Here is a 19,385-nt window from a genome sequence, read left to right as displayed (position 1 = left end):
CACTGCATAATTCCAGATGTGTTCCTTCATAGTTTGGATGTCTTCAGTATTGGTCTACAATGTAGAAAATAATAAAACTGAGTGCAGTGTGTCCACACTTTTGACTGGTAGTGTATTTGCATATTTAAATGAGTGAGAATGTATGGTATTGCTTTACATATTTTGCTGAATTCCCTATAGGTGCACTTATAGCAAACTTTTCACTAAAGGTGTCAAAGTGCAAGGAGCAGCCATGATCATCCATCTGATCAGTAACTTTTTTTTTGGTCATACCAAGTTTGATAAAATATGGTTTTCCTGTTAATTGTTATAGTTCTGTTTTCCACAAGGTAAACTGAGACAAACTAGTGTTCAGCAGTGTGACAGCTGTAAAATCCACTTTATTTTTTTCATAATAAATTTGAAATAGAGGAACATGAACTATATGCACCAAGAAAATGGATATGGGGTTGCAAAGCCAACTTCAAAGCCCCCAACTGCTGATCAAATCTGCATGTGAAATGAAATGTTAAAAGCTCTTCAAATAGGCCTATGATGTAAACCCAAGTGCTGTCCATCCATGGCAATCAAGTACTGTAGGATAAGGTGAAAAGGTTAGCCTACAAGTTAGTAAACAAACACTTTATTAAACAAGTTTCAATTACAGTCAAAACATTGACTTGGAAAATACAAAACAAAGTCTGGCATCTCACATGAAGAAAATAGATAAAAAACATATGAGACATGAAGTGAATGAAGTGCGTATGTCAGTATAGGTATAAATTAAACATAATAATAAAAATAAATAAAATTAAGTAAATAAATAAAAAAAGAAAGAGGAAAAACAGGCAAGACATTAAATTTCTCCAAATATTTCTTGAATTATGTTAACAGTGTGTATACATTTCTTATTATCAATTCTTTTTATACATTCAAAGTAGTTCTTGAATTCAATTTCAAAAACCGGAAAGAAAGGTCGACCTTTAGAAAATTTGACTTTATGTATGTGGAATTTCGCAATTAGAATAGTTAGATTAATTAAGTTTAGAGTTTTCCTCTCTTTATTATTATAATATTATAGTACATCCTTGGCTTTCAAACTAATTGGAAGGTTGGAGTGTGAGGTGATGTAGTTTTCAATTTTTTTCCAAAAAATTTGGGAAATTTGACATTCAAAAAAAAGGTGCTTAATTGTTTCTACTTCAGCATTGCAAAATACACAATTAACGTCAATATTGACAAATCTTGACAGAAATATGTTAGTGGGGTAAATGTTATGTATAATTTTATATTGAACTTCTTTGATTTTATTGGAGATAGCAAATTTATGTGGAAGGAGCCATGTTGTTTTCCAATTAATGTCAGAGAAGAAGGAGGACCATACAAATTTTCCTCTAGGCGTAATTTTCCTTTTCCTGAAGAAATGATTCCTTATATGTTTATTATTACAATGGTGACTCATAATATTTATACCATTAATAAAGAGGGTAAAGTCAACTTTCTCTGTCTCTTGCCTTTCAAAATGGCCTTTTATCAATTGGAGAATTCCACTGGGAATAGCTCAATTTTACCTTCATCATTTTGTAAATCCTTAAGGTAAATTATTTTCTTGTCAATCCAATGTTTCAGGTATAGTGATTTATTTTTCCTAGTTATGAACTCGTTGTCACTTGTCACTGTCACTGATTGTAGCCTGGCATGGTCAGACCTCTCCACCAGGCGCACCGCCCTCCTTTTTAACCAATCACAGCCCTGTATCTGCTCATGGAGGTTGGCATGAAGAGAAAGACACAGGAGGTCTCACTCTGACACTATACCCGGTTACCACAGAGAGCCGTCGTTCCTCTCCATTCTTAAGCTAGCCCCAGTTTCACCTTTTTAACCGTCTTTCTACAAGATGTAAGGGTGTTTGTCTACGTATCTACTGTCATACTTCTTCAGCACAAACACATATTAACAAATATATTGTTGGGAAACACGTGGGATCTTATTGTTGAATGCAAACAAATAATTAAAAAAAAAATTGTTGCTGAAATATTAACCAATATGCAAGTTAAGTGATTTAGGACTCTGATAGAAAAACCCAGTATGTATCAGTAGTGGGACGGAACTTTAGCTAGATAGGCTAGCAAAGACCCAGTTTCTCTCCACTGAGTGAGGCCGTCCTCGTTTTATAGACGATCTTCATGCTGTGGTTCATCTTGCCCTTCCTGGTCAGCCATAACAACAGTGATGGCGGCTGCTACACGATTCTTCATCCGAGGTGCAAACTCGAAACTTTCCATCTCCGGCATCGCCACCGGGACTCAGAGCTCGTTTGGCGTCACTCTGCTGAAGTTGTCGCCGAGCTGCAACTCCCGCACAAAGACACAACGGAGACATGCATCGCACTTTACCTTCCAGCCTGACCCTGTACCGACACAATATGGTGAGTGGCAGGCTAGCCGGCTAACGTTAGCTGCGTTAACAGAAGAGACTTGTAAGGCAGTGAAATTTAGCATAAGTTAGCTGTGAAAAAAGACATTGAGAAGTGTTTACAGTTATTAGAAATGAACCGCTTGTATTTTTTGTTACCTTTCCATTCATTGTCCTATGTCAGTCATTGAACTGCACAGTCTGCTCAGGTTGGACGTCTTGTACCTAAATATTTAAAGGTCCCACTAAGGACATGTAGAAATATTGTGCTTGGAATAACAAAACATATTAATAATAATGTGTGTTGAAATGTTTTTCACCAGAAAGCTCAAGTACTTTGTTGAAAAATCTTTATTTTACATCTACTCATTCTCCCTCATTGTAAAAAATCTACAAGTTATGTTTACTCAAAATGTCCAATCAAAAAATCAAACTAATAGGCACAAAATGTCTCCTGCTTCACTGAAACATGTAGCTCCAGTTGATGCACTGTACAAACTAAGGCTTTAAAAGTTTCCATATTGCACTTTAGTGTCATATTGGACCATGATTGGCTCCAAAGTAGCTGTGATGTCACAAAACCCTGCTGTTGCCTTCTTGTGTTAACTGAGATTAAAGGTGAGCACAGAGAAACTTTCCCCCTTTCAGCTGATCAATGTGAAAACTTCCTTCTAGTGTCACACTTTGCATTTCCATCATGCTGTTCAGTGAAGTTCAAACATCCAAGTGACAAAACAATGACTAGTGAGGGGGACTTGAGGAGCTGATTTCTAGCTATGTTGATATCTACTGCCCTTTGTAAGGAGTAAGCCTGGTTAATCATAGCTAACACCAAGCAGTTTTAATTAATTAATGCTGCTATTGCAAGTTGGCTTGACTACCAGGTAGAAATGACGCAGGCTTAATTCTTGAGGTCTCAGCCTATAAGTGACCCAATTATCAGCACCACTGTGTTCAAACTTAAAAGATATCTGTAACGCTTCATTTTGTTTCACATTGCTGCCGATGGACTTTTATGCCAAACAAGTTTATCCACAAGGTCGACATTTTGTTGATATGAAAGCACTGAATGGTGTACTGTACATGGTCGGTGCCGGATGACATGCTCTTGTCGTGAACTAATCACACAAGAGAATGATATCTGTATTATGTGCCATAGTGTGAGACGGTCCATCCATCCATTTTTTTTTTTGTGTGTGTGTGATGTATGTATGTGAGACGGTCCCCGACATATACACTGGATCCAGCAATGAGAAACTCATAGTATCGTGTATTCCTTTTCAGTAACAAAGAAGTGGGTGTCACATTGCTTTAATTAATTGAATCACTGCCAAGTTTCCTTTATGTGGTTTCTTCCCAGCAATAACTGGTATGGTTACTAATCCAAATGCACAATAATGCATTGTTGCTTGTGGCAAGTCCTTGTTTAAACATTGATTCTCCTTATCTTTAAACCTTTTAGGTCCTACCCAGAAGATGAACTTGTTCCAGTCAGTTACAAGTGCCTTGGACAACACTCTGGCCAGTGATCCGACAGCAGGTAGGATGCTAAAACAGGAAATGGGATTTAATACCTGAAAATATGTGAAAACTCTACAGTCAACAAAACATTTCACGTTTAAAAGATTTAAATTTCCTGCTAATATATTTAAAGTCTGTGTCGCCTACACAAAAAGTTGGACATAGCCAGCTGTGGTACTTAAAGCAATGTTGTGTTAATGTTGAGTTGCATCCTCATAGTAATGAGTCCTTGATGTTAGTCAAAACAATGTCCTTTTATGAATGTTGAAATGTTGCCTTATCAGTTCTCTGAGCCAATCAGAGAGCTGTAGGTATGACTGGTGCTATCTCAAAAATGATCATAACTTTCTTTTTCTCCTATCTCATGCTGTAACTTTTAAAATATTTGGAATGACATATTCGTCCTTATTCTATTCTTGCATGCCAGAACATAGAATCTTTAAAAAAGCATGCAGATTTACCACTGACTGTTCTGTGTGTTGCTCTGCAGTCATCTTTGGGGAAGATGTTGCCTTCGGTGGAGTATTCCGGTGCACAGTGGGTCTGAGAGACAAATACGGTAAGATGCTTCAATACACTTTCATTCTTCTCATTCAAAGGCCTCCACTGCCAAGTTTGATTAAAAAAAAAACAAAAAAAAACAAGTAACCTGTTCTTCCGTTTGCTTTACGTGATTTTGCCACTAGATGGCAGCAGAGCACTGTGAGAGTTTCACCACCTCCTCTCTCGCAAGGTCACATTACTGTTCACTGTTCACCTAGAGGACCAGAAGGATCCGTTTGCACTCATGTGTCCATTGTAGCAGGGTAGCCTTACAAACCTGATACAGCAAGCTATATAGCATGTTGACGCTCACTGCTGTAAGTTTGGTTAGTAGTCTGCTCTTTTTACTCTGATGCTCAGATTTAGCTTTAATATGACATAGTGCATTTAACTTCTTCAGGCTAATAGTTCAGCTACAGTAACAGCAGGCAGAAAGTTTGACACGTCATAGCAGAGAAAACACAGGGGTTAGTAATTAATAGCAGGCAAAGCAGAGGTGTAATTAATAAGGTAATTGGAGGCTGCATTAGGTTGGCCCTGGTATTGTTGCTGACAAACTGGGACACTTATGTCATTAGCAACACGTGTGCTTTTTCTGCAATGACAGTAGAAATGTTTTTTTGTCTGGTGGTACGGCAGCGGATACTTCTGTATCTTTTGTCAAACGGCAGCAGGATGAACAGACTCTGGCTGAGCAGACATTTCACCTCACTGATATCTTGTTAGGGGTCCTAAAATGTGTATATGAATACAGTCTGCAATGATACTGCCCTGTTCTCCATGGATCCAGTCTTTCCAGCGGGAAGCTGTCGTGGCAGATTTTAGATTATTACAGATATATCAGTATTGGGATGTATGTCAGCTGGCCAGTAGCAAGAAACTGCAATGCAGGAATGCCAAAGATATCTTGGCGGTCATTTTAAAAACTGTGTTGCCAAATCATTGAACCAGAATACGTTCATTTTTGAACTGTGAAATATCAAATTCATGCTTGCAAGTCTTTCAGGGTTTCAGGAATCCTCATCAGAAATTTTTCATGTGTTAGCCATCAGCCAGTAATTTATTATCGGCCTGGGCGATATATAAAATACAATTGTGATATTTTTAGGCAATAATGTAATACACAATATATATCTAATATAGCAGATGGAGCAGATCCCAGCTGATAAGACCCTCTCCTCAGCAGACATTTTGACTTGTCAAAGCAGGAAAAGCACATGTGCAATTTATAACATTAAAGATGGCTGCATTCCATTTAGGTGAGCTACCAGGAATCTGGTATTGTGCATGCTCAGTCACTGGCATGGCTCACAAGGACACTTAATGAAATGGAGCCCTCGTTTGACAAGTCACAATGTCTGCCATGAACAGGGTCTGTTGGGCAAGCAGGGGGGTACAGCAGATATTAGGCTTGTTCAGGATGATCTGCGCCTTGGCTGGAAAGTGGATGAGACCAGGCGGCAGCAGCAGGGGGAAGTGCCAAAATGCTGCGATCAAGTTGGACAGTTTTCCAGCAGCCTTCAGTCTGTAAAGGAATTCACAGAAACACTCACATCCTGTTAGATCTTATTCCAATTGATTAAAATTTTATCAGACACATTTATCAACCTCCATTTTATATAAATTCTCACATAAATCAGCTTCATATCAGTTTGCTGCTGTTTATAAATCATCTAAGCAGACATGTCTCTCTCAGACTACATTAATAAATGAAAAACAATAGTAGTCAAACAAGAAATACAAGAGAATAGTCGTCATAAGTGATCTGTCAAATATTTCTACTGTCAGCGCTTCACATCTAAATCCTCACATCCCACTTACCACAAGTTTTTGTGTTGTTAAATATTTTTACAGCCAGATTTAAATTACTCCAATATTAATATTGAAAACAGTTATTTTTTATGTGTTTTGGAATATGAATCTGGGCTATTTAGTCTCCACATCGGCCACACAGCATGTCTTCAGTCAGACAAATAAGATCAAAATCTCTCTATTTCAGCAAACCAGTCAGTTGTTAGATCAGTCGGCAGCCAGGCGTTTGCAGTCAGTCGAGAGCAACTTCATCACCTGTCTGCAAAAACTAAAGTCGCCTTGACCCTTTGAGATTTCTGTTGCACACGTGTGCATGATGTCGGAACAAGTCGGGATCAAGTCAAACACAAATCTAACCGGCATGCATTGTGAAGCGATCGCTACTGAACGATTCGGCGCAGGACTGGCTGATCTCGAACGAGACTATTTTGACTTGTCTAAGTGGGAAAGGCCCAGGACCACGAAAATGAAGTGGCCAAATGGAGTTCAGCCATCATTGATTTTTATTATTTACACCTGTGCTTTTCTTATTCTAACGTCTCAAAATGTCTTCCATGAAAAATGCTTACTTGCTTTGATGTTTGACCCACAAAGCGCATCTGCAGTTTATTACACTAGTAATTTATGTTTCTCCCCAGTATTAGTCAGTGAGGATTTTCCATTCAAAGGAAGTTGGCAGCTCCAGTTTGATTCTGTAGTTGACAGTCATACAATAAAGATAGATGTCTTTGGGGACAGAAATAACCAAAGACATGGTAATATCATCAAGCTTTCTTTCTTTATAAAATGCTGTAGAATATGGGCATGGCCAAGATTTAGAAGAAGAAAAGTTAGTGGTTGTAACCAATTTCCCCCAGATTTATTGATAACTTACAATATTTTGATCAAATTGGTTTTTTTCTTTGCAAATCCTGGAAAAAACAATTTGTAAGCCCATATTTTTCTCCAAATAGAATCGAACAGTCCAGTTTGTCCTCGGCTAAATTCTCAGTAAGGAAACTGCACTCACTGACTTAATTCTTTTCTTGTTCATCATTTTATAAAGTAATATAAAATAGCTACATGTCAGTAAATTCTCTTTCTTGTTTTGTGTAATTTTTTTTAGGTTATTTTTTATTTTCACCAACGAGGAATCTCAGGTCCAGCCTACAGTAGCTGGCTTTGCCTTTTGTTTTCATTGACGTCAGAAATGTTGACCTTTTTGGAGAGGGATCATTATTTTCCATCTCATCCTTGTGTACAATGACGAGCGCAAAGCCGTTTTTATCCCTCTCACTACTGAAAGGCACGGGGCACACTTTTGCCACCCACAGCCATTATACAGAACAGGGGTTAATGCAGGGCCAGCAGCGTATGAATGGCTTTTTACGAGGAGGATGCGTTCACCTCGGTGATCCAGCTCTCCCACCACTGGCTGCTGGCTACTTCTGATTGCCTTTTCTCTGAAAACAGCAGCACACATCGACTCTATGCTCTGACTAGCTCTCCCACTCGCTGATGTGTGCATGTGTTGCCTTTTTCACCCTCAGTGTCAGACTATAAAAGCTGTTGTCTATTTAAATATGTATTCGAGACTTGTGTGAACAACTGAGGCACAAACAACACAACGATGCCTTTGATAGTCATACATTGAGTTATTTTACCATCACTTGGTTGTCATTTGTTGACTTACAGTGCTTTGATGACACACAGAAGCACACACACACACACACACACACACACACACACACACACACACACACACGTTAGTTGTCACATATGTCACTTTCACATGGAGCTGCATATTTGAGGTTGGCTTCAGTCTGAGCTGACTGGCACTAAATTTTGATCACTTCATTGTTCATTCCTGTGAGGGTTTGTGGCGCTGTGGTTGCTAATTGAACTCTGTGAGCAGAGCAGGGCACGTCAGGGCACATGAGGGCAGTTTCACTGGTGAGAAGCACACTTCCCAACAAAACCGAAAAAGACCGGATTGGCAAATACACAAAGAAGAGAGCAAAAATAACACTTACGACCCAAATTTAGCCTTGCGGCTCCTTTTCAGATTACAGGGTGGAGAGTGGAAAATAGTTCTCTTTTTTTCTTGTATTTTTACTCCATGGGGGTTGTGTGTGGATGGCAGGCTTGGTTAGCACCAGCTGAGGAGGAGTCATCAGCTTGTCGCTTCATTTATTTTAGGACTGCATGGCATTTTAAGAGAGGGTATTTGTTGCAATCTCATCACTCAAGAGTGTTGCGTGGGCCTCGCTCTGTTATCAGAACAACACTGCTGTCCCTCACACACCCTCTACAATTGTGGTCAGTGGTCCCAAATAAATAATTAAACACAGTGGGCTGTTCAGAGTTCCCTGCATACATAGTGGCTGTCACACTTTAAACCTCTTTTCTTCACTTTTCTTTCTGTGCAAAATGTATTAGCTCCCTCACCCAGTGGCCTCCAGTTGCCTTCTTCTGCTAGTACTGCAGCTTATTTTTTTCCCTCCTCTCTTCTCCTGTCTCCCCAGGCAAGGACCGAGTCTTCAACACTCCCCTTTGTGAGCAAGGGATTGTGGGATTTGGTATCGGCGTAGCAGTTGCTGGTGCCACAGCCATTGCTGAGATCCAGTTTGCCGACTACATCTATCCTGCCTTTGACCAGGTAAGTAGGGCTGCAACTGATGCATACTGTCATTATCAGCTAGTCTGTCAATAACTGTCATCTATCCTTTTGTTTATAAAATGTCAAATAGTAAAAAATGCATATTTCAATTTCTTAGAGCCCAAGTTGACATCTTTTCATGTCTTGTTTTGTCTGATCAGCAGTCCAAATACTTAAAATATTCTTCACATTCAAATTCTCACAACTTCAGTAAACAATTTTCTGGCATTTTTGCTTAAAAAATGACCAAAACATAGGTTAATTGACTAATTGTTGCAGCACTACAGGTAAGGCACACTGTCATCATTAATGACTTACTATGGCAGACTAATAATGACAGTGGTAGACAATAGCTGTGGATGGTGCACAGACAAGAAGTCCCTAAATATATTTATACTTTGCGAGAAACACTTCATCTCAAACTGTCATTTATAGGCCTCTTCTGCTGGTTTAATGTTACGTTGTCCAGGTGGACCCTCTCCTAGCAGGAGAATCACTGGCACTCTGTAGGTGTTTGGTTAAAGAGACAGCGGGTTGGAATGAGGGAAAGTACGCTGACGTAGATCCCAAAGTGACAACTGTAATAGTAAAAATCAAAGCACATTAATCAGAAATGGAGTTAGAAGTAAAAGAAAAACAACACGGGTGGAAAAAACCATAACAATTACCTTATTTTCTTTTCAACGCTGTTATTACATTTCAAGTCTGTTGTAAGGCTAACAATATCTTATCTGCATGTTTTTTACTGTACCACTCTCATGTTAAATAATGACATGTCTGAGTGGCTGAACTACTCCTGAAATTAAATGTATTGCAAGCCGAGTGAAAGCAGGTTGAAAAAAACTGGCAGTTTGGTCTGGTTTCTAAAAAAAAGGTTTAATTCACGTGTGAACATGTAAATTTAGTTACTATAGTTTGAAATCACTGCTACATATTACTGCAATGCAGGAACATAGAGCTAAGAGTGCACACCACCAGTGTTGCACACACGCACAAAAAGTGTGGTCACTGAACCTGAACATCATTATCTAAGTCAATACATATGAACATGGTTAATGGCATTTATGTGATCCTCCTACTACTATAAAGATAATATGCTATGCAGGATTATTTGCGTAAAGTGATACATTTATATACATACAAATAAAAACACTTAGCACAGAAAACACTTAGCAAAGAAAGGAAACAAGTAAGTTCCCTTTGCTGGCCAGGCAGCCACTAATGTTTGTGATTTTTTTATTTATTTTCCGACATGAAAGTGTTTGATAAACAGACCTATGTTTTGAATTCAACAATCTGTTAAACAAAAGCAGCCAGACATGAGACATGTCCTCCTCCTGTGAGTTTTTTCTGTGGAAGATTAATGTGGCATTGACGGGCAGAGCGGGACAGTGGACGGCACGGCTGTTTCACCATGCATACATGTTGACATGAGTGTCATTCTGTGTGTTCTTGCCCTCCAAAAGATGGATGTGAATCCCTGCTATGTCAAGGCAACATGAAAGCGAATATGTGATTATAGAGCCAGTTTTCTAAGAGACTCCTGCTGAGGCACAGAGCAACAGTAGATTAAATCTGTTGTCGGCCTTGAGTGGGCTTCATCTCTCTCCTTCTGGGCTCTCGCTTAAAATGATTCGGTCCAAACTGACCTGAGAGAGACATAAAAGCTGAATTAACAGCCCACCTGAGTTTTAGGGAGGAAAACTTGGGACACCTTTTTGGAGGAAGCCCAGTATCAGAAACTGTAGAAGGAGGTAAAGAAACCAGAAACTTGAGGCAATTTTGCTCGTTAAAAATAAAATAGGGTTTTTAAAAACTGTAAGGGGAATAGCAGAAAGAATGGCTCATCACATGAATCTTAGACACAGTGTCCACTGGTGTGGTCTTTTTTTAAAATTATTATTTATTAAAACTGAAAGAAAGTGTCTCATCTTCTTGTCAACTAATAATGTGTGGTTGTGTTAACCTAAATCATATTGGTCTCTTCGCAGATAGTCAATGAAGCAGCTAAGTACCGCTACCGTTCTGGCAACCTGTTCGACTGCGGCAACCTCACCATTCGGGCTCCGTGGGGGTGTGTCGGCCACGGATCGCTTTACCACTCGCAAAGCCCTGAGGCTTTCTTCGCCCACTGCCCTGGCATCAAGGTCAGCCATGGAGTTTATTACAGATGTTGACTTGGATTTGTTCCCCTTTATTTCTGTATGCGCAATTCTGCTCCCAAATATATTTAAAGGCACTCTGATCTGATGACACTGGCAAAGCACTGTAAGTTCTGCCCTGCAAAGGTAAAACGTGGCCACTACATGTTAATATAGTTGAAATTAAATCATAAATTTATATACTTATACTTTTACATATTTTTTGCTGTACAAAAGACCATTATGTCATAGAATTATATAATTACCACTAGTTTTAGATTAGTGGTAACTTTAAAACTAACCTTAAAACTAAGTCAAAACACAATATCCATCATTTGTCTGTGTGGTTACTGCACTCAGCTATAGAAAGACAGCCTACACACAGCTATAGTAAGAGGGCTATATCAGGTGAAAGCTAGCTTGTGGGATAGCTGTGGCGGTCATTAGCTAGTTTTAGCTTCTTCTACAGACATTTTGGTTATTAAGTTTGTTATTCTACATAATGACGTAAGATCACAGCTAAATCAATTCGTAATGGAGAAGGAAAAAAACAGCCGACTCACACTAAAGGTAGCTAGCTGAGTAGATATCGGTAGCAAATTGTTTGACTCTTGTGACAGAAACACTTAAAGAAAGCTGTGACAATATATGCTGTTGGTAGATGCTGCAGTTTCTGTGAGTGCTCTGTAAAGATTATCCACATGCAGAGTGTAGTATCTGCTTTTTTAAACATTGTTTGGGGTCTATTGCAATATTTATGGGGGCAATAAAATAATCTGACTAATAGCATATAAAATGGATGCATTATAACCTTTCCATATGTTTCCAAGCATGAGAACCTGAAACCTTTTTTGCTCAACTTCACTGCTTCTGTAGTTGCTATCAAAATCAATCACAGTGGAGGCTTCCCCCTTACATTTAATGATTTGTATCGGTTACAAGGCCCCAGATGTACTTTTAAGTTACCCTTTTTTTTACATTATCTAAAAAACAATGCAGGAAAAAAGATCCTGACATGTTTATTGTTTTAAGAATAGGCTCAACAAACATTAAAGGCAAAGATTGAACTACTGTCTAATAGAGCTGAAACGATTACTCGAGTAACTCGAATAATTCGATTACAAAAAATGGTCGAAGCAAAATCTCTGCCTTGAGGCTTCGTTTAAGTCCTATTACCCGCATTATGTGGCCTGCTTAGCTCAGGGATCATTTTTCCACACGGGCTGTTATTGCGGACACACACCACTACGTTCAGAATTGGCGCGATGGCGGAGAGCCAAGAAACCGTCCGTCAAAGACAGAGAATGTCCAAAGTTTGGGATCATTTCACACCTAAAAAAGAAGATAACAAAGTGCAATGTGTCTACTGCAAAGCAGAACTGGCGTACCACAACAGCACGTCAACAATGATTCAAAATCTGAACTGAAAGCATCCAGTTGTTAACGCCATTTCACCAAGCGTCGCCGACACAAGGTAACGCAAACATTGATGTTAGCTAATTCAATGTAGCCTACCATCGCTAGTTAGAACGTATGGTATTTGTAGAGGCTGTAGCCTGATGTCGGTATGACTAGATATCATGTTAAGATGTGGAAACTAATTTGTGTTAAATTGCAAGAGAGTAATAGCTTACACTAAATAACTCCTTTCCACACACACACACGCACACACCCACACTCGGCTCGTCTCTCTCACTCTCCCTCATGCACGCGTGCACACACAAGCAAACACACACCCTTACTCCCGGTGTTAGGAATAGTTGGAATAAATACCTGTATGTTTTTTTCAGGAATAAATGCGAATTGCTTGGTCTATTTAACAGGCCTGTCATTTTCGTTATGCATTATTTGGTATTGTTGTTTAATAATGCAAAATTATTTTTTATTAGATTACTCGATTAATCGATGGGATAATCGGTAGAATACTCGATTCTAAAAATATTCGATAGCTGCAGCCCTACTGTCTACGCTTGCCTCACATAGAGGCGTAAAGTTTCCCCCAAGAAATAGTACTCTTACTCTGAATGAACAGAACACATTTGTTACTGACTGACAGTACTATGGCTCTTCTCCACCCTACGGAGCATCGTGGTGTGTGTACATATTGTATGGTGTATTTACTTATGTGTACAGTGTGTACTTTTTTTAGCCACTATGTGTCTCTCAATCAAAACAAAACATAAGATTTACTATTTTACTAAAAAATATGTCAGTGTTTTAGTTGTATTAAGACATTTTAAGGCATAAATGTAACATATAATATATTTCAAAAAGTTACCGTTCATAGGCATTTGCTGATATATTTGAACCATAGAACTACACTCTACTGAGGCAGGAAGTGAAGCAGTTTTTACTACAGTACTCTCAACATCCCCATAAAAGGTCTTACAAACACTGGGGGCATGACAGGGTGTTCTTAGTTGTTATAGATTCAACTTTTAAAGAAGGCCCAACAACCTTTTGTAAGTGTACGTTTCTCTGACACTGGAGAGACAACTTGGAGACAGCCAATCGCTTGTGTTGATTCCATTCATGAAAGGAAGCTAGGTCAATTTCTACTCCAACTCAACTGAGTAAAAGTACAAACTGGAGGATTGATTGTCATGTTCAGCAGCTGCCCCATTCAGTATGATATAACCAAACAAGGGGCACTTGAATAAGAAAAACTGATACAAATCAGTTGGGGAAGTGTAGTGACAACTGTAGCAAATAGCTGTCCAGTCACACAGATGTAGTAGTGTACACTAAACAACCTGCACGCTTCAGGCTTGTAAAAAAGCAGGAGAGAGCCTGATACTTGAAGTGTGTGTATGAACAGGACCTGGGGAGAGAAATGATTCTCTCAGACACAGATGGTGGCATAGCATGTGCTCAAAGTAAACAAGTCTATGTTTAAATGTCAAGATACAACATCCCTCCCTGCTTTTCTTTTTTTTAAACTTAGCATACATATAATCATCATCATCGTCAAAGTTTCTCACACGCTACAGACTGGGAATGACTGTATGGTTTACAGCTACAGTTCATCCACTGTGAGTGAGCATCGCTGAGAGCAATAAACATGTTGTCTGCCTGCAAAGGTCAGGCTGATGGATGTTAATCTTTGTTTAAACTATCAGCTCTGCGAGCTCCATCTGGGGGTCGGACCCAACACACAGCCTGACAGGCTTGATTCAGCTTTGGCTCAGTGTTGCCAGGATACTCTAATTCTGATCTAAATACCATTAAGAGATATAAGATCTGACAGAACTAAAATGCCACAGAGAAGAAGAGATAACTTAAGCAGTTGATATGAAGAGTCTTTAATCACTTTTGTTCACTGTGTAGTTTAAAAAGTTCTTTATTATAGTCATTACCAACAGTTAAGGTGGACTGGGTCCAGTTCAAGGCATGTTGGCCTGTTTTGATGGTGTTACTGTCTTCCTCTGGGGCCATTCTGCATTACACACTTTGAAATGAGATGTGATCACAAGTTAAAATATTAGGTTTTTTTATAAAAGTCAGAAAAGAGGTGCAACTTTCATGATTAATCAATTTATTATTTAGTCTATAAAATGTCAAAAATGTGAACAGTTCTCATCACAATTTCCAGAGTCCAAAGTGGTGTCTTCGAATTGCTTCTTTGGAGTCCAAAACCCAAAGACTCATCATAAAAGAAAAAGAGAATCAGGAAAACCTCCCATTTAAGAAGCTGTAACCAACACATTATTGAGCATTTTTGCTTGAAAAATGACTTAAAACTATTTATCAAAATAGTTTTCGTTCAGTTGACTAATTGATCAATCGACTAAATGTTGCAGCTTTAAATAAGAATTGGATGATTTTCAGTAGTAGAAGTGAAAGTTGTCTTAACATAAATGCTGGTTCTAATAAAGTATATCATGTTGTCCTCAGGTTGTAATACCTCGTAGTCCAGTGCAGGCCAAGGGGCTGCTTCTCTCCTGCATCGCCGACCAGAACCCCTGCATATTCTTCGAGCCCAAGATCCTGTACAGAGCAGCAGGTGAGCTGGATTCTATGTAAATCTCAATCTGAAGTTGACGTATAATTAGCACATGTTAGGTTTGTGCGTTTGTCCCCCCCGATGTTCAGCTTCCTCCAGCATCATGCCTCGGTGGCCCTTGATCCGTTTGCCTCGTGTCTTTATTGAAAGCAAATGTTCTCCCTTTTAGACGTGAGGAAAGACAAACAAACAATATGACTGACTGCAAACAATGTGAGACCAGCAGGACCACAAGTGTGAAGGAGACCGTCTAAATGGGCTGTGAAGTGTTGATAGTGCCGAGCTGAATCCTCTCTCCCTCCCCTGTGGAGGGAAGCACGGTTAAATATAAGGCCAGTAAGCTTTAAGCAGGCGGCTGTGCAAAAGATGTCCAGAAAAGTCCTAATAAACCCTTAACAGTTGCTGGAAGCTGTCGCAAAACAGTGCTTTCTTAGTTGGATGATAATAATATGAAATCCATGATTTACACAGTGTTGGAGGCTTGAAGATGATGTTTGAGCTCATTATATTAATGAAAGACAGACCCAGAACAGATTGGTACTACCAGCCTCAAAGAGAGACTTCTCCTTTTCACAAGTTTTATTAGTTTTCTTTATTTGATAAGAGCCAAAAGAGATTGTGAAATATTATAGCCCACACAAAGTGTATCAACTATTGCACTCGGTTAGTGATTGTTGTCTGAAACATTTATAATGTTATATTGCCGTCTGATATTTAAACCACTCAGCGACTCCAGCATTGTTTTTTTTAATTTGTATTAAAGTGCAACAAAATTTACAACTTTAAAGACAGCAAAAATCTGTTGCACATCTTTTAAAAAAGAAAAGAAAAAAAGAACTCAACTTGTGCACCAAAAAACAAAAAAAACTTTGACTTGTTTACTTGCATCTACTCATGGATGCTCGTGCTCGTGACAGTGCAGGATGTAAAAATTAAAGTTGTCTTCCTTGACTGGGCTGTAGCAAAAACTAGCTTTGTTAGCGAGCTGCCCATCTATGAGTAGATGCACGCTTCATGATTTCTGGAGAGAGTCATTGCTGTTGAGTTTTACAAATGTATTTTATTGGTGCTTTCAGCACCACAAGCTGAGTGCCAATCCTTCCATTATATTCAAGGTAGACATCTCTATGGCCGATTGCTCCAAAACTCTGCAACTCTCACCAAAACAATCTAGATGGATAAATAGCACTACAGGCAGGAGGGAAAATATGTGTTTTTGAACTTGGGGTGAGCTGTCCTCTGGTAATGTATAGCTCATTTCCGTCATTGTTAATGTCTTTAATAGCTCACAGTTGTGGAGGCCTAATAATCTATCAACGACGTGTAAGATTCAGTGGCTGTGAAAGAACTGACTGACACTTGATTGGTCCAATTGTGATCATGTGTTTTGGAAAATGTATAGCACTGAGATGGAGCAAGTCATTGGGTGTGAAATTTTATGCAAGAATGACTACTAAGTTTGATGTGGTTCATCAGGGCAGCCAAGTGCAGGTGTGTGTTCTTGGCAGAAGTTTTATGTGCTCAGTTGATATGGATTGTGTTTTATTGGCCCCTTGGGGAGTGATGAGATGGTACATCATACATAATGCTGTAGGCTGTATGTGAGGGAAGCCTTGCCTGCCATGTCGTGTCTTGCAGCATTTCTAGATGGACTGAAACCAAGATATATGATGAGATATGGATCAGTAAACATTGATAAAGAGACATATCTGTCAGAGGATGTCCTTACTGACAACATTAACTCATGATCAGTTTTGAAAGCTGTGTGACAGATCCCTCATCCGTCTCACACAGGAGCTTTTAGTAGTACTGGTAGCGTTTCAAGAGTTATGATATGTAAAAGGGGCAGAGCTCTCATGCCAGGGCCACATGCCTCTAATGATCTCTGCCTGGATTATGAGGTCATATTTTTAATTGCAGCCGCCCCTCTTAGGATATAAACCACACGTTTGTCTCATCGAGGCCATAGTGTTTTGTGAGGCCTGAGATTCCACTTATTAAACCATAACCCAGTTTTCATAATTCAATTTTAACGTGCTGCAAAATGCTATTATTCCACTCAAACGGCCTATTTTCTGTCTCGTCTGGAAGCCGAAACCAGGAGTTGCATATGATTCACCCAAACCCTTCATGTTGTTTTAACATAGTTAGTCGCCCGGATGGGCAATTTTTCTTTCCTTTACGGCTTGAAAGGATCATGGAAGTCATTCAAGGTTTCCAGAAAGGTCTCAAACCCAGTGTCTCCCCAGAGTATAATTACTTTGCCTAATTGTAATTTTGACTTCATGCGTTGCCATGTAGGAATGCTTTCAGCAGTTTGGTTCCCCCAGAATCAACTCACACTTTGTGCTTGGGGTGTTTTGCAGCCAAAGCAGTAATGGTAAATGATTCAGAGATATTTAAAGTACTACATTTGGTGATTATATGTTGTGTCTGGACAGTATAAATATTGCTAATAAGCAGCGTGTTTAAAAGTGATGGCAGTTTGAGTTTATGATAAGTTTCTGCGTTGTAATGATTTCCATAGCTGTGCTTCAGCTTTCCAAGGCATTATTAACTATTATTCAAACCATATACTTACATGCACTTTGTCTTGGACTTTGGTTCAAAGAGAGGCTGGCTGCGAGGCCCCCCTTTTTGGAATGATGTTCTGTTTTTGTGGCCCCTTTTCTGACTGATATCCCATCCCACCAATGTTTTGTTGTCAGGATTAATCAGGGTTATAGGCTTGTAGCTGGCAAAAGCTATAGTTAGGTCATGCATTAGATTGTACTGATAAAAGCACACTCTGTCTCTGGTGAGAGATGAGGTTCTGGAAAAAAGCACGACGAGGCATTTGAAATGGGCCAGATAAAATGTTCTAGAGTAGGAGTTTGTGTTCTTTGCCGGTCTTGTCATTTCACCAGTTTGTCATCTAGTGTATTATTTAGAGGTCCGTTCAGTTTGTGAATATTTCTCATGAAAACCACAGGATTCACAGCGAAATGATTAATGAATGTGTTCAGAATGGGCCGTGGTTTATTTCGCATGTGAGCTTGCATGTAATGTGTTTGCACGTAAGCACTGAGCGAATATTAATTTGTTATTGAAAATTTGTGTGTTTCCTCAGTGGAGCAGGTTCCCGTGGAGGCCTACACCGTCCCACTCTCGCAGGCCGAGATCCTACAGGAAGGAAGTGATGTCACCCTGGTTGCCTGGGGGACACAGGTAGGTGGCCCTGTGGATCACTGACAGACTCTGGGTGACCTGAGCAGTTTAAAATTGTCATCTATCTTTGGATCATTTTCCATGGCCACAGGGGAAAAAAGGAGCCCGGTGTCGTCTCCGCTAAATCATGTTTAAAGCCACAGACGGAGCAGTGGATTAACTTTAAGTCCAACAGAAGCCCCCTCTTCCCCAGCAGGGTCTCTCAGTCTGTGGCTTTATTTGCCCAGACATTTCCACATCGTCAAGGCTCTCCATGTGATAACACTACAGACAGTATATGCTGCTTACATTGTTGTCTTTCTTTTCATCCAAGAGATTTTATTTTCTGTAGCTTGGTATTAAGGTGCCTGTAACTCACCAGGAGTCATCCCCGTCTTCGATTGTATGCAGCCACTTTAACCAGCTTATCCAGGTCGAAATGTACCCGGAGCATGGGAGGGGGGTCTGAGGGCATTGTAGGAAAACTTCTCCATCAAAGCCAGTATTACTGTTGAAGGGTGGACAGAGAAGAATGAGGATCCAGTAAAGCAGTGGAAAGCGTGGCTCTTCTTTCCCTCGTCATTACTCCCCTCGTCCGTCAGGCCTGTACAAATAAGAGTAAAGAAAACCAACCTGCACAGAGTGGAGTAAAAGGAAGAGTGCCCAATCCTCAGTTTCCCCAAAAAGAAAAGGGTTTTCCCCTCTTCTTAACAGCCTCTAAATGTTTCCTCCCTCAGAAAGATCCACTTTATCTGCTTCGTATAATGTAATGGCAGCATCTTTCCATAATAAATACTTAGAGTTATTGAGCTTATTTGTTAACTTGAGTCCAGGGCCTATATCTTTCAATCTGGCTCGACTGTTGACAAGTCGTCTAGTTGTGATGATTCAGATTTATCATAGCATTTCTTATTTAAAGCAGCCAACAGTGACTGCCAGTAAACATGGACTCTGTGAACTCAAGTACTTTATTACACAAATGATGAATTAATAGGAATGACTTGCACGCAATGTTTCGAGAATTAAATTGCTGTTTTCGTCTCTCTGTTTATTGGGCACTGATATGTGAGAGGCTGTTTGTCCCTCAAAGAAAGTGTAATAAAATCGATTCTTTATTGTCGTTTTTTTAACCTCCTGCTGTGGTTAC

At 39.5% G+C, this 19,385-nt stretch overlaps 1 protein-coding gene across 1 annotated transcript in view; it reads left to right on the top strand.

Annotated features, from left to right (window-relative positions):
* Positions 1-2,199: 2,199 nt before the first annotated feature.
* bckdhb (branched chain keto acid dehydrogenase E1 subunit beta) overlaps positions 2,200-19,385 on the top strand; it is a 55,081-nt gene continuing 37,895 nt past the window's right edge. Inside the window, exons 1-7 of the mRNA XM_073485789.1 lie at positions 2,200-2,407; positions 3,857-3,934; positions 4,406-4,474; positions 8,775-8,908; positions 10,900-11,055; positions 14,944-15,052; positions 18,162-18,259. Coding sequence (XP_073341890.1) covers positions 2,212-2,407; positions 3,857-3,934; positions 4,406-4,474; positions 8,775-8,908; positions 10,900-11,055; positions 14,944-15,052; positions 18,162-18,259 — 840 coding nt within the window. The 5' untranslated portion in view covers positions 2,200-2,211. The remainder of the gene's footprint in view (positions 2,408-3,856; positions 3,935-4,405; positions 4,475-8,774; positions 8,909-10,899; positions 11,056-14,943; positions 15,053-18,161; positions 18,260-19,385) is intronic.

Source organism: Pagrus major, chromosome 17, assembly GCF_040436345.1.
Source record: "Pagrus major chromosome 17, Pma_NU_1.0".
Classification (NCBI taxonomy): domain Eukaryota; kingdom Metazoa; phylum Chordata; class Actinopteri; order Spariformes; family Sparidae; genus Pagrus; species Pagrus major.
This window is presented reverse-complemented; position numbering and strand designations above follow the sequence as displayed.